This window comes from Podarcis muralis, chromosome 5 (assembly GCF_964188315.1).
Source record: "Podarcis muralis chromosome 5, rPodMur119.hap1.1, whole genome shotgun sequence".
Lineage (NCBI taxonomy): Eukaryota > Metazoa > Chordata > Lepidosauria > Squamata > Lacertidae > Podarcis > Podarcis muralis.
The window spans coordinates 52,847,764-52,863,289 of record NC_135659.1 but is presented as its reverse complement, the minus strand read 5'-3'; the positions used below and the strand labels follow the sequence as shown (position 1 = coordinate 52,863,289).

The 15,526-nt window shown below is 45.4% G+C and overlaps 1 protein-coding gene across 7 annotated transcripts in view; it reads left to right on the top strand.

Moving 5' to 3' along the window:
* The window catches only part of SZT2 (SZT2 subunit of KICSTOR complex), a 76,641-nt gene that overhangs the window by 34,122 nt on the left and 26,993 nt on the right, over positions 1–15,526 (top strand). For 5 of the 7 annotated variants that reach the window (XM_077928815.1, XM_077928816.1, XM_028733760.2 and 2 more), the window contains exons 25-41: positions 179–307; positions 983–1,187; positions 1,456–1,568; positions 1,894–2,122; positions 5,723–5,876; positions 5,967–6,059; positions 6,207–6,288; positions 7,771–8,049; positions 8,274–8,409; positions 8,524–8,640; positions 8,728–8,791; positions 8,986–9,171; positions 10,687–10,950; positions 11,111–11,288; positions 14,324–14,398; positions 14,651–14,789; positions 15,251–15,356. In XM_077928815.1, coding sequence (XP_077784941.1) covers positions 179–307; positions 983–1,187; positions 1,456–1,568; positions 1,894–2,122; positions 5,723–5,876; positions 5,967–6,059; positions 6,207–6,288; positions 7,771–8,049; positions 8,274–8,409; positions 8,524–8,640; positions 8,728–8,791; positions 8,986–9,171; positions 10,687–10,950; positions 11,111–11,288; positions 14,324–14,398; positions 14,651–14,789; positions 15,251–15,356 — 2,549 coding nt within the window. The remainder of the gene's footprint in view (positions 1–178; positions 308–982; positions 1,188–1,455; positions 1,569–1,893; positions 2,123–5,722; positions 5,877–5,966; positions 6,060–6,206; positions 6,289–7,770; positions 8,050–8,273; positions 8,410–8,523; positions 8,641–8,727; positions 8,792–8,985; positions 9,172–10,686; positions 10,951–11,110; positions 11,289–14,323; positions 14,399–14,650; positions 14,790–15,250; positions 15,357–15,526) is intronic. The other 2 variants (XM_028733761.2, XM_077928813.1) reach the window with 1 other exon arrangement.

The window sequence follows — 15,526 nt, the reverse complement described above, 5'->3', positions numbered from 1 at the left end:
TCTTTAAGGACTAGAAGCTTGTTGCTTTGTTTTCTTTAAGAGAACCACCTGATTGCTTTCTTGTGTGGTACAGTAGGAAGATTACGGCAGATGCGATGTTCTGACCACATATCCCATGAATGAAGCCGGGTGTGATGACAGCAAATAATGTGCAATAAACTCTTACCATCTTTTCCAGACATACAGAGGTTGATGGCTCATGGGACAGATAAATCTTCCAAAGAGCAGGAACCAAGACTTTCCCAAGGAGAAAAGGAGCTGGAGACTGCAGGGGTGCTTCCAACCGTCAGTGTTACGCCAGCCAATGGTACTAACCTTGTTTTGGGCTTCCTTGCACCACAGCCAGTCTCCTGTGTTTGGAATCAGACGGGAGATGAAGGAGATAATGGAGGTTGCATTAGGTTCTGGTTATAGATGTTTGGGATCATACACTTTTAGCCAAGGGCGCAAACTTGAATAGGGTATACTTAATAATTTAAGATCCATACACAAGCGTATCATTGGGAAGATGTGCATGTTTATGTCAATCTCTCTTGAACCCTGACAAAGGCTTGCTGGAGTGGGTTGGGTGAAGACCCTACTGTACCCCAGAGGACATTGGGGATGTTTACACATGCTGGGTGGGGCTGATTGTAGTCAAACAACACCTGCAGGCTGGGGAATGTCAGTCTATGTTTCTTGTGACTGCCAGCAGCTCTCTAGCAAGTCACCAGCAAAAGTCTTTCCTACTACCTGCCCACAAGATCATTTTAAAACTGGGAATCCATTAATACCTTCTGCAGGCAGAGCACATGCAAAAGGGCAGGGGGAAGTAAAGCACTAACTGAAGTGCCTTGAGGCAGAGGAAAGGCTGTGCTGCTCTGAGTCATGCAAGGTGCTCTGTGTCCCATGTCAAGGTGCATAGAAAGGGCATCATTTCCTTCTTGTTTGAGCTGTGAGCTTGAGGCTGCTTCTCATCCTCCAAGATGTATCCCGTCTACAGAAATTGGCCAGGACTCGGGAGATCCAGACACAGTGCCGAGAAGAGAAGGGCGTATCTCCTTCAGCCGCCAGACATCTCAGCTTGACCTGGGCGAGAGCTGCCGAGCCCGCTGCCCTGTCTATGTCTACAGCTGCTCCTTGGAGCTGTTGCGGGAGCAGATGATCAGTCCCAGGCTAGATAAGCCTCTGCGGGACATCTTTTTCAGGTGAGTTTAGGGGTAGAGGAAACTCGACAGCACCTCTGCACTTGTTGGGCAGATCTTGGCCTTCGCGGTTGTACAGAGACAATCGCTACTCAGTTTCCAGCCATTTGGGCAGGGATATGTATAAACTCATGTATATTAGGCCAAGCGCTAGTATTGCGGGCAGAGCCTTAGGAGAGTGTGCGATCTGGAGGGAGAACTAAGGTGAGGGAGGAATGTGGGCCTTGTCCTAGAATCTAGATGGTCAATGTTGGATGATTTTGTCTTCCAGAAGCCAGTCAGTGGAGCGCCCCACCAGCGCTCCCTGGCTAGATGCCAAGCACAAGGAATTGCTGAGTTTCTGTACCTTGCTGCAAGAGCATTCCCATCAGTGCTATGTGAAAGGTAAAGGATAGATATACCCAGGTTGGGCTGCTGTCTCCAGAGTGGGAGGAAGCTGGCTTTTCTGTTACCCCTCTGGGCCTGACTTCCTTCTGGAACACCAGGAGAAGCCCATGCAGCTGTGGCAAACTTGCAATTCCCCATATTTAGAGTGAACCTGATTGGTGGCTTGGTGGTATTTAAATGGGCCACAGCCTCCGCTAGCAAAACCTGCTGTGTTATTCTGCTCCCCACCCCCCACGTTCATCATTTCTGCTGCTTGCCATGTTGCTGTTTCTGGGTGAATCTGCAGGGCCAGCTAACTCTCTGATCCTCTGATTCTTTGCAGGGCTGTTCCAGAGCCTACAACAGGGCCACAGCATTAGCTGCCCTGATCTGCTCATAGCCATGGATTATTGTGAGGAGCTCTTGCAGGAGATAGACATCACGAGCTTTCTGCTGACTCTGTGCAACCACGTGCGATCCTTCTGTGAGCGCCACCAGCACCTGCCCACCAACTTGGAAGGGGAATTGGCGCAGGCCCCCCGTGCGCGGGGTGTGCTAGTCTCTGTTTCCAGGTGGGATGGCTGCTTCCATATAGAGAGATCAGAATGAATTGTAGCTCTGGGGTGGCCTCGGCAGTGTTGGAAGAAGAATGTATCTTGCGGGGCTTCCCTCTGCTGGTCTTGTATGTAGTGGATTATAGCCTAATAGGTTCCTTCATCCATGGCCCCTAAATGTCAGAAGTTTGCCAGAGTCCCACTCTGCGCACTAAAATGGTGCTCTCTCTAATGTTCCAAGCGGGATTCTGATTCTGGAGCCATACAAGGCTCTGTATGGGGAAGGGAAAAACACAACCAAGTCAAATGCACATAAGCAACAAAGAGGGCTTGCGGACACTTTAGATCAGAGATGGGTTTAAGCTTTTTCAGAGCTGTTTTTAATAGGGTTCCTTACAGTGGTGCCCCGCAAGACGAAAAACTTGCTAGACGAAAGGGTTTTCCGTTTTTTGAGTCGTTCCGCAAGACGAATTTCCCTATGGGCTTGCTTCGCAAGACGAAACGTCTTGCGAGTTCTTGCGAGTTTGTTTCCTTTTTCTTAAAGCCGGTAAGCCACTAAGCCGTTAATAGCCGCTAAGCCACTAATAGCCGCTAAGCCGCTAATAGCCGTGCTTCGCAAGACGAAAAAACCGCAAGACGAAGAGACTCGCGGAACGGATTAATTTCGTCTTGCAAGGCACCACTGTATTTGTTTTTTAAATATTTCTATTTATTGCATGTTTTTAGTTGTGTCTGTTTTAATTTATGTTATGAGCCTTGTGGGCTGCATTGGAGAAAGGCAGGACTATACATAAAATAAATAAATAAAATTAATTAGGTAGGTGTCAGTCTATAATGTCAATGGTCCTTGGTTGAATTATTGAATATCCAGCCTTCTGTTTTCCATCAAATAAGCAGTCAAATAAGGATCAAGATTGAAGCTGGGCAAGGAGTCAGATTACCAGGTCACCCAGTTCATGTGCATTTTTGTAATTGCTATACTCAAGGAATCTCTCATTCTGTCATTTAAAGAATTTCACCTCCTTCCCCACCTTCTTTTAATTAAAAAAACACACACAGCTTTTAAGCTTTTTCTTTTTTGCCTGTGGAAAATGAGCTTGCAAAAAAGAAGTGTAAACAGTGCAGGATAAAATCTCACAGGGCACAGTTGGGCTGCGTGGAATTTCCAGCAGTCAAGGAGCAGCATTTAAAAGCTTTGCATAGCTTGCAGGAATAGAATAAATTATGCAAAATAAGCAAATAATTGCAGAGTCTCTTAACATTTGAATGATCTCAATATATAGTGTGGATATATTTATGCAGATCAGATGGTCCTTGTGTATTTCCTTAACCTATCAAGGGCAAAGATTACTTACAGTCATAACTTGGTGCAGAAAAACTGATTCTTTGAACAGCAATCTCATATTTTTTCCCCGTGGGCAACAGCTATTCCTGTTGTTTTCACTGAGTGGCATGTAAAAGCAAATGCAGTAAATGTCACTGCAAAAAATGAGGAAGGACATATATTTTGTAGGAAAACGAGATTCTGTAACCTGAAGTATAAATGATCCCAGGCTGACTGCCACATCCCTCTGCACATGGAGAAGATAACTCAAGCAAACCTGTAGAAATGAAGGAATTTGTGCCTCTGTAGTGCAATAGAGGAGAGCAGGAAGGTTTGGCTTGCAAACTGAAAATGGGGCAGCGAAATGGAACTAGAATGAGAAAGGAGAGGCACTGCACCAGTTTAAAACAGTACAACTAATAAAACCGATATAGGAACACAATATCACAGGTGTAGCTGATATTTATAATCTGTGGAAAAGGACAAGCCATATGCCAACCATGAATACGATCTATGAACGCAGGTGCCACAAACTAACATAAACACCACCACCCCTTTTCACCAAAGAACCCCCAAGTGAGATGGATTGATTGATGGCCTGTCTGTCTTTTCCCCAGAACCTAATGCAAGGCGGCTCACAAAAATTAAAACAAAAACAGCTTTACACTCTCATGTTCTCTATGGGTTCTTAGAAAGCCTTGTAGTGCAGCAAGCCACTCCAACTTTCTGGTTTGTGGATGCATAAATCAGTAGGAAGGCTGAGCACATCTAGCTACAGTAGAGATTTATTAAACCACTCTTCTCCAAGTGCCCTAAACTGGAAAACTGTGCTTTTAAGGATTCCCTAGAACAGACATGTCCAAAGTCCATTTCAGGGGGCTAATCTGGCCTGCCGGTAGGTTTAATCCAAACCCTGTGGCAGTTTAAAAGGTCAACAACTTTGGTCGGCCCTCACAGCCCTTCACTTCATCAAATCTGGCCCCCTTTGAAAAAGGTTTGGACACCACTGCCCTAGAAGTTAGGGTTGGATTAGATCATGATTTGTAGGGAGCCCTTAAACCAGAGGTTCCCAGTTCAAGCATAATGGGAAAGAGTGTCTGCATCCTTTTCCCCACTCACTCTTTCAACATTTTATATTTCCAACTCCAGGTAAATTACATATGAAACTGAACAAATCAATAAAGTTACAATGACTAAGTTTAATTACAATAAACATAGTTTTATTAGTCAGCTTATTAAAACATATTTAAGTGATTGCATATTAAGCACAACAACTCACCTTCCTTCACTATTTGCGTTACTGTCTTCCGCCAGTTATTCTTCCTCACACTTTCTATTTGGCTGAATCAATAAATGCGCATTGATCTGCATTTAAGGCGTTTATCCATTAATCCTCCCCTAATCCCTTCATAGCACATAGGTTCTTTTAAAAATCAATCAACTAAACTTCCATCAAATTAGTTTTAGACAGGTTTGATATAACCGTAGTTTAGATAATTTTTGAGATTTTTCTCCCATCTCTAAATGCTATAAAATGGCTCTCTGAAAAGTGTGGCCTGAAGGAAGCATTGAGGGGAGACGTATATATGTAATTATTTTGTTTTGTTAGTTTGTTCATTCATTTTGACAGGAGGAGAGGATTGGAATGCCCATGCAGGTGAACCAAGAGCATGCACTATTTATTGGCCACACTTAAGGCTGAGCAAAGCTGATTCAAACACAGTATTTTATGCCCGTGTGTTCATGGTCAGAACTGGCTATCCTTGTGGAGTGAATCTGTGAGCAGGGCCCTAGATTTCTGCTGAGGTTCAGTTCACAGACCCAGCTCCAATAATTCCAATATATATTTTTTTGCACATGAAGCAGTTCTATGTGCTCCTGTGCATAACTCTTTACAGTGGTACCTCGGGTTAAGTACTTAATTCGTTCCGGAGGTCCGTTCTTAACCTGAAACTGTTCTTAACCTGAAGCACCACTTTAGCTAATGGGGCCTCCCGCTGCCGCCGTGCTGCCGGTGCACGATTTCTGTTCTCATCCTGAAGCAAAGGTCTTAACCCGAGGTACTATTTCTGGGTTAGTGGAGTCTGTAACCTGAAGCGTATGTAACCTGAAGCATATGTAACCCGAGGTACCACATATGTGACCCATTGGTGATCTTAGGATGTATGGGGGAATAGAGGCACGTAGGCTGCTTCTGACTGAGGAACCGGGGGAGTTAAGGTTCCATTATTGGGAGCACAAGTAGACAGAGCTGCTTGTGACTGACTTCACTCTTCCTTGAACCTGCTGTGCAGTGCTGAGACGGAGGATTTTAGTGAGCCAGAGTCCCATGTTTCGGCCTGCCCTCCCCAAGAACCCAACCCCAGCTGCTGTTCAGAGTTCCCCCTCTCTCTGCTAAAGAGCAGCCAGCCTTGCCAGGAGCAACCGGACTTGCACAGGATCATCCAGGTAAGGAGCAAAGTGCTTCCTCTGGGTGAGGTGAGAGGGTAGCTTTGATGGCCCAAGTATGTTTCCCACTGTTCCTTCTTCCCGTTCTAGGAAAAGTTCTTGGAGATTGGCAGCTTGCATTTCAAGCCAGTGCCGTCCAATCCTCACTATTACTTCTACTGCCCTCCTTCTGCCAAAAAAGAGGTAGGAGGATATGCTTGTATCTTTGCCTCCTTGCCCAGGGAGGCTCCTTTAAGAGGGTCTGGAAGGCTGTGAAAGAGCCAAACTTGGAAGGATGCGGCACCCAGACTTGATGCACGTTGCACATATGGCGGCTTGTCCCTGTTTTAGGAGGAGGCCTCTCGGGACCATACAGATAGGAAAGGCAGTGAAGACGTGGAAAGTTCAGAAACTGAACTGGCGGCGGATGAAGGTAAGGGAAACTCTTCCTCACCCCGCTGTTCTCAGGATTGCTGTAACGATTGGAGATGCCATGGCATTTGTAATCTAGTGACATTGGATTTCTGTTTTTTAAACCCTTAAGTGGACTAAGGAAATTTTATGTTGGGGAGAGTGCAAGAGTCCTTGAGGACCAGTGCACTGTTTCCCCCTGGAGCTCAGCAAACCATAGAGCAGGTATGTGGTCATACAGATATTCCTGGCCCCCACAGTGCAGCATCCATGGCCAAGGGGTGTTCATGAGGTTTGTTGGGAGTCCATCAACATCTACAGATCCCTGCTATCAATGCAGGGGAGAGAAGCGTGGAGGATCCTAGCTTTGAGCTTTCTGGAAGGGTTGAGACGAAGGAACTGCTAAGATTAGGTCCCTCCTTTTGGCTCAGAGGCACCCCAGTTCTCCCAAGCTGCAAATATTTTGCATAGATTTCTAATCAATGGTGCTAGCTGTATAGTTTCAGCTTTCCTAGAATTGCTTGTTTCTAATTTAAGAGGTGAACTCGATTCATAGAATATGTCCCACAGTCCATGATGAGGACCATGCAATGTCCTCTTTAGCAGCCAGCCAGCTAGAGCCCAGGTACCTTACGTTGCCTGGGCCTGAGTTTTTATCAGCATTCTTGCAACCAAGAGAGGGGACGTTGTCAGAAGAGGGTGCAGGATTGTCTAGAGGGAGGTTTTCACAACGCTTCATAGAATTGGAAGGGACCATGAGGGTCATGTAGTCTAACCCCCTGCAATGCAGGAATCTTTTTGCCCAACATGGGGGTTTGAACCCATGTCCCACGACCCTGAAATTAAGAATCTTGTGCTCTTACCCACCGAGCTGTCCTGCTTGCAGCCTGTTGTACTGCCAGGCCTTTACTGTTCCACTGAAAGCTACAAAGGCCAGCTTTGCCTTCTGCATGGGAGAATGCACAGAGATAATTCCAAGCTCGGACTAATATTCATTACCACCTCTCTTAAAAAAATTAAAATCAATCCATTTACTTATATCTGACCACCCAGTCGTATTATCAGTGCATATTAAAGTAGTTACCCAATATTTTGTCTCAATGTTTTTCCTCCTTATGCCCATAAATCATGTTTGGTGATAGTTTGACACTCCTGATATATTACTGAACATATATCTCTGTATATGTTTATTTTATATACTCTAATTAAACCACTTAATATATTCCTGACAAAAGACTCACACATTTTACAACGCACATTTCACAAGGCTTTTCAGTCTAGCTTCAGGCATTTCAGGAACTTGGCCAGCCAGCAGTGCCAGCCTCTTGTGCATTCCGCTGGCAGGGCTTCCCGTAACATCCAACGCCAGTCTGTCTCCCTATTCACAGAGTGAGTGCGATTGTAGTTAACCCTTTCAGGATAAACATTCTTGAGGCCTGGTGCCTTTCACCAAAGCTCCATCGCTCCTTGAAAGCACTTTGGCTTTTTTCAATCTTGCCCGTAGGCAATGCATCCGCCTGTGGCATTGGAACGGAGAGTGACCCCGAACTGGAAGTAGAGTATCGGGAACGGCTGGACCACGAATTTCTAGAAGCCGACTCTCTGTCTGACTCCAACACTGTTAACCAGGACGAGGACTCCTTCAGCGTGCTGGGAGACTCTCTGGCAGAGCAAGAGCTGCTGGAACAGGACATGCCACCGCTCTTTGTGCACATGACATGCTCTGTGAAGCTGCGCAGCCAGCACAGTTCCATGCCTGTTCGCTCGCTGCCCACCTGCCTAGGTGAATGGAAATGAGCCCTGGGGTTTGAGGTGGGGGGGGGGAGGGGTGGCAAGGCTAGGGTGGATGGGCTGCCGGAGGGAAGATTGGTTTCAGCCTTCAAGCAAGGAGTGGTGGGTGCTGGGGAGGGAGGGATCATATGCTGAGGCCCAACCTCCTTGGGCGCTTGGCAAGGAAGGCTTAAATTAGCACTGTCTAACTCAAGTAATATCTGTTGCTTTCACTAGGGGAGGTACTGGGCTGCTTTGAGAGCTGCAAGGCGCTGCACACCATTGACCTCTCGGACCTGTGTGTGACCCTCGACATTTTTGTTCTGACCCTCCCCCTGGAAATCGAAACGGTGAACGATCTGCATCACAATAGGTGGGACTCCAGGGTTGCAGTGTGGGCAGGGGAGTTTGGAAACCACAACATGCATGTGGCCTTGGCAAGACACAAGGGCTGAGCCTAGTAACTCTTTCCCTGTCCTCGCTACAGGTACACCTCTGAGAGTAGCGTCTCCTTCACCCGTTCCCCAGGGCGGCCCTCCTCCTTCCGCTCCGATGAGGAGCTTATGCACACCTTGGACAGGTTGCCCTCCACTGTGGATGATGGGTATTTATCCTCTCCATCATGTTGTTATGCTGGGGTGCAGAAATAGCGAGCCACTGTTCTTGACCGTTGCATTCTTTTTTTCTCAAGGCACCCAGCACTTTCCAATCTTCCTGGAGTGCACAGACAAGCCGTTGAAGCTACCATGACAGAGGTGAGTTCATGTGGCCCTTGGAAAAAGAGACTTGCTCTGAGACTAGATTAATATCCCTCCCACTCCTCAGCACCCAGCACTGTGTCCTGACCAAGCACCAGCATTGTGTACCTTGCTCAAAGCAAGGCCGCAACAGGGTTTGCACTTTACTTAGGATCTAGACCCCACCATGGCTGCTGTCTTTACTGTCACAGATCCGCTGGCTTTTGGATGACGAGATTGTGTCTGCCTTGCGCCATTCACGGACAATTACCTCTGGCACTTTGAGCAGGGTGGCTACCCATGTTTACAGTTCTCAAGGCCGTCCAAGCTGCCACTGCGAAACTGTCCCTTTGCAGTTCGTGTTTGGGCCTGAGAGCTCTCTGGAAAAGTTTCGTGAGGTAAGTGATGTTTCAAGCTATTGGTATATGAAGCACTTAACTTGGGGCCAGTTTACTTGAGCAGCCACCACTGATATTTTATGGGAGGATGCTGTATATAAATACATTTATAAATATATTTTGCTGCGCCATACTTAGTCATTTACATTTGTGGAACTTGCACTTTCACAGGCGTCATATAATGTAAATCTTTAGCATGCCTTGGAACTTCCTGGCTATTAATATTAGACTCACACCCTGTCTATATTACTGTACATTCCTGGTGAAAGCTTTTTTATTTCAGCAAACCTACTGAAACCATATACTTCTTTTAAAAAAAGTTTAACTCATCACCAAACTGGGAGGGGTGGCTAATTCTGCAGAAGACAGAATCAGAATTAAAAATGACCTTAACAGATTGGAGAACTGGGTGCAAGCTAACAAAATTAATTTCAGTAGGCACAAATGTAAGGTTCTACACTTAGGCAGGAAGAACCAGATGCACAAATATAGGATGGGGAACACCTGGCTTACTAGCAGTATATGTGAAAAGGATCTTGGGGTCTTGGGGGACCACGAGCTTAACATGAGTCAACAGTATGATGCAGGAGCAAAAGAAAAAAAGAAAAAGCAAAAAAGCTAATGCTATTCTAGGCTGCATGAACAGAGGTATAGTGTCCAACTCAAGGGAAATTATAGTACCACTCTATTCTGCCTTAGCCAGACCACACTTGGAATACTGTGTCCAATTATGGGCACCACAATTTAAGAAGGATGTTGATAAGCTGGAACATGTGCAAGCTGATCAAGGGTCTGGAAGCTAATCCTTATGATGAGCGCTTGAAGGAGCTGGGTATGTTTAGCCTAGAAAAGAGGAGACTGAGAGGAGATATGATAGCCATCTTCAAATATCTTAAGGGCTGTCACATGGAGAAGGGAGCATGCTTGTTTTTTCCTGCTCTGGAGGGTAGGACTCGAACCAATGGCTTCAAATTGCAAGAAAGGAGATTACGACTAAACATTCGGAAAAACTTTCTGACAGTAAGAGCTGTTCGGCAGTGGAACAGACTCCCACGAGAGATGGTGGACTCTCCTTCCTTGGAGATTTTTAAGCAGAGGTTGGATGGCCATCTGTCATGGATGCTTTAGCTGAGGTTCCTGCATTGCAGGGGGTTGGACTCCTTGACCCTTGGGGTCCCTTCCAAGATTCTATGATATCTATCTATCTATGTCTTTAGTGATGATTTTACTATGTGGGCCTTTTGTAGTTTTCAGACTAAGCCGTCTATAAATCTTTATAAATTTGTTTCCCCCCCATATGACTTCAGTTTTCCACAGTCATTTGACCTTCAGCTCATAAACCCTAAACAACACCCCCCAGCAACACACACACACACACACACACACACACACACACGAGCTACCTTGATGCTTCTCCATTCTCGGCCATTCTGTCTTGCTTTATGCCTAAGAAACACGCACCTGCCTTTTGCTTGTTTCTAGACAGTCACCCTGTTCTTCTTTTTTTCCATGCAGGAGTTCCAAAGAATAGCCCTACCAGGCTATGTGCTCAACGCTGAAGACAGTGATTTCTACTATGTTTCCATCAGTCGCCTACATGCCCCCAAAGATGGGCCTAGCCCCACAGTAACGCTTGAGAGCACCATGACTGGAGGCAGGTGTGAAAGCAGCATCAAAACAGAAGGCTCTTTGCCCTGCTCCACTCCCCCTGAGGAGGCTCATGGTCTCTGGGCATGGCCAGCGAGTGAGAACAAGCAGGAGACAGAAGAATTCCTGGACGTAAGTAGCCATGCGCATGCTGAGCTGGTAGGGTGACCTGGAGATGTGTTGTTTTTTTCTTAGGTGGATTATTGATGCTGTTTGGTAAGGGTGATTATTGGGAACTTCACGTTATGGATTGCATTCTGGTGATCTCTGCCACTTCTTTGCTGTGATGCAGTTGTCAGATGAAGTTCCACAGCCGGATCAAGCCCATACTTTGGAGTGTGGCTCCTTGGATGAGGAATCTGCAGTGACCCAGCCACAGCCTCTCCCATGCTCCTTGGAGAAGTGGAACAGTGAGAAATCTCCCTTAGCAACACCATCTGTGGCGAGCCTGGCAGACTCTGTGACTCCAGGTAGGGAAAATGAGCAGGCATCTCCACCTGAATTTGGGAGCAGGGGCTGGGGAGTTCAGCCGTGTGGGGCTGCTTTAGCTTATCCTGCCCCAAACTGGTGCCCTCCGAGGAGATTTGGACTTCAACTGCCATAACTCCAGCCCACATGGCCAATGGAAATTGTAATCCACAACATCTGGAGCGCATTGTGCCATAGAAGGCTGATTTAGACAAACACTACCTTGCTAAGCAGTTCCTTTTTAATAAATAAATAAATATACTTTTCAGTTTATACATGTCACTAATTTTGTACATTTCACCAATTTTAACAATCATTTTAACATTTCAAACCTTGACTTTCTTCCCCCTCTTTCTGCAGTTCCTTAAATTTATTTTTAATATCCTCTGCCTATCCAAATTAACTGAATTTGCTCATTTATTCATCTACTTTAAATATATACTCTTATAAAACTGCAGGTTAGTACAATAATCCTGGCAATGGTCTTATCTGTTTATAATTTATCTTCATTTCTTATTCTTCTGGTAAGTTTCACCATTTCTGCGTATTCTATAAGTTTTTGTATCCTTTTGTGGGACTTCTGCTTCTTTCTGTTTTGGGGCGAGTAACATTCTAGCCACTGTAGTAGCATACATGAATAAGTTTCTATACATTTCAGGTAGTTCTGTCCCTATAATTCCCCAAAGAAAAGCTTCTGGGTTTGTTTTTTTACAAAAGTTATTTTATAATAATAATAATTTATTATTTATACCCCACCAGTTTGGGCGGCTTCCAACAGAATATTAAAATACAATAGTCTATTAAACATTAAAAGCTTCCCTATATAATAATAATTTATTATTTTAAACATCCTTTTCATTTCATTATATATCATTTCCTAGTTAAGCTTTAATCTTACTACAAGACCACCATATATGATAAAAAGAACCTTCTTTCTTTTAAGCAGTTCTGTTTAGCTGAGCTATAATTGGTAGGATTCCACAATTCAAAGTGCTGGTTATGACCTATAAAACCCTATATGGCTTGAGCCCAGGCTACCTGAAAGTTCGTATCTCTCTATAGGAACCTGCCCAATGTTTGAATCCTCAGGTGAGCACCTTCTCTTGGTCCCATCAACATCAGGGCACCAGAGAGAGACATATCTGTGGCTGCTCCCACACTGTGGAATTATCTGCCAAGAGAGGCTCCCTCTTTGTTATCCTGCTGGCAGGCTGAGACCTTATTCAGAAAGGCCTTTGAAAACTAAGATGCAGATGGTGCTGACCCCTGGACAAAACTGTACTTTGATTTTAAATGTGCTTCATTGTCTTTTAAACTATTGTTTTAGCTGGTCGGGGTGTTTTTTTTATTAATGCATTTTAGAATGATTTTTAATGTTGTGAGCTACCTTGAATCCCCTTCTAGGAGAAAGATGGGATATAGATATAATAAATAATGATGAATAATACTTGGGAGAGGCAAATAAAGGAAAGTGCCCTCATGTATCTGGGGCCAGGTAATAGTCCTTTGTGCTCCATGCGTAAGCATGTGTGTTGCTGGGGCCATAACCCTTATTTCGCCCTAATAGCTCATGGCCCTCACCCCAAGGTGTTCTAGGTCTGCTTCTCTAGGTTATATGGGCATAACAAGTTACTCATGCTTCCCCCTGCCCCCTTTCCGATTTCAACAAGGATTCTAAAAATCCTGCGGTTTACCAGTGCTGTCCAAAATTTGCAGAAATTCAGGAAAAGCACATTCTATAATGTTACAAGAAGCCATGCAAAACCAGTCTGTGAAACTGGTCGAAAAGGAGAATTCCTGGGGCAAAGTTTCCTCAAGCTCTTCATGTTTCAATCCTAGATATATGAAACTAACTGTAATAATTTTGTACACCCAATCTGCTAGCGTTTAAAAAAGGTGTGTGTGTGTGTGTGTGTGTGTGTGTGTGTGTGTAAAAACCGAAAGGCACTTCAGAACCTAGAGGCTGGCTGGGTGCTTCTTCTTCAAGGGACAAGTGCTTCCATCAGTCTCTGAGGCTGCAGTTGATTGTCATTGCCGTTATGCTGTCAGTCCAAGATGGATTCTCCATACTTCTGCTGCCACTGGGAAGCTGTAGGAAGGTGGTTATATTTGTTGAAACATCGGAAGAGTATTGCCGAGGTTTCGTGTGGAATTTGGCTCATGATGATCCTCTGAAAGCGATTAAGCGACTGCCTTTTAACGCCATATAATGGAACTTCTCTGCCTTACCAGTTCATTAAGCTGGCTTTATTGCCACTCTGTTAGGTTTTGTTTCAGTATTCTGTTGTGTGCAGGTCAATCAGCCTCTCTTCAGAGGAAAAACGCTTTTCAGGTCTCCCTTTTGTGGAAATAGGATTAGAAATGTAAGGATTACATGGGGAAGTGCCAAGTACTTGTCCATGCTCCTTTTTAATATGCAAATGCCTTCCTCGTTCCAAGGAGTGTGTTGGTTTCACCTACTTCATCATTCTTGAGAGGCCTTTTACTTAAATACACCATTTGCTCCCTCATATTTTCAATTGTGCATTGAGATTGAACAAAAATATGCCATTTCACACTTGCGAGAGAACGGCTGTTTATTCAAGTTAGCATTTTCACCCCAGGCCTGACTGTAATAGCAAAGTCTCTCCCTCTCTTAGGGGTGTCCATTAAAGTGCCTTTCTTTGTAACTATGCTCCAATATTGATTTTTCTGTAATCAAAACCACTTTAGTGCTGTTGGGCTCATGAGATTGTAAGCTCTAAAAGGCTGCCATGTGTCTTGCTGTCGGGCTTCTTTATGAAGTCAATCTTGCTTTGTTTCTTACATCAAACAACCCATGCAGCAGACGGGGTGAAAAAAAGAAGCCAACCGCTTTGTGACACGCTGATCCCCTTTTTCTTCCTGGGTTTGTTTCTTGTTGCCTGGGCTTGTGCATGCACAGTTTGGGGGGGAAAGGCCGGTGCTTAGATTGAAATCTGGCCCCAGAGCAAGGAGAGAATTGGGGGGACCTAGGAGACCTCAGAGCATTCTCTCAATACCTCTCCTTCCTTTATAGGCTGTGGGAAGCAGCGTCCCAGTCGGGTACAGAGCCTGGTATCGAGCCAGGGCAGTATGGATTCCGATCTCCTAGGTGAGTGGATGAGCCAGGCCATCTTTTTGTGTGGAAGAGACGGATAAGTCAGTTCTCAGGTGGAGGCAGGTTTGTGGCAGAGTGACAAGTTGCTCAGCTGGGATTATTTTGCCTTGAGGTCCAGGTGCATCCACTTTGTGGAGATGGGACTGCAAGGGAACCACCATGAGCCTCTCTCTGCCCTTGGCTGCTTCTTGTCAAAGATGGATTGGCCGAGCCACTCAGCAGAGGCGGTGCATTTTCATTTCTCAGGCTATGATGGCGGGAGCAGTGATTCCGAATGTGAGGAGGCAATAATGAGTGACCTGGAACCCAAGTGCCCTCTCATGCCTGACTTCTGGCTGATTGTCAAAATCCACCAGGACCGGGTGGAAGTCTATTCCCACACACGGTAACGTCCCCTTTCCCATGCCCTGCTCCCCCGGGGATTCTGGTTCCCGAAATGGCAACTGTGGCTTTTACCCCAAGCTCTGCATCCAGTTTCTCCCAATCCCCCTGATCTTAGCCTTGTGTTGTATAGCTGGCTTCTGACTTCTCCAGGCTTCACGTGTGCAATCTGTCTTGCTTTTTCCAACATGAAGCAAGCTGCCCTTGTTCCTCTGCCAGTTTTGTGCTAATCCTGGGAAAGGGCGAAGAGCTCAGGCCATGCCAGTCATAGATCCCTCCCCCCAGTACTCATACATTTTTAAGCACTTGCCAGTGATGTTTTTTCTCCACCCAGTTTTTCATTGTTGACTGTGTTCAGTTCATTACTAAATATTGAGCAGGAAAATATATTGTGCATATCGTCTGCTGTTGTGGGAGCTCTCTCAAAAGTTCTTCTGAGCAGTCTCCCTTTTCCTTTCTGTACAGCAGCTTGAGTGCGGTGAAAGCAACGCAGAATGAGGAAGGGGAATGTGTGCATCTTCACCGTACAGTGGTGAAGAAAGTTGGTGAGATCTGCCGCCTTGTTAATCAGGTAACTCTGGCACATTCTGTCTCTCTACACTGACTCCTTGGTAGCAGGACTATCTCCCTACTAAGTTCCAAAAGTTGAATTTGGCAAGGTCACTCATTAGCCAACGTGTTACGAAATATTTGACAGCTACAGCTTTGGCCACTGGAAAAACCACCCAGATCTTTTCTGCT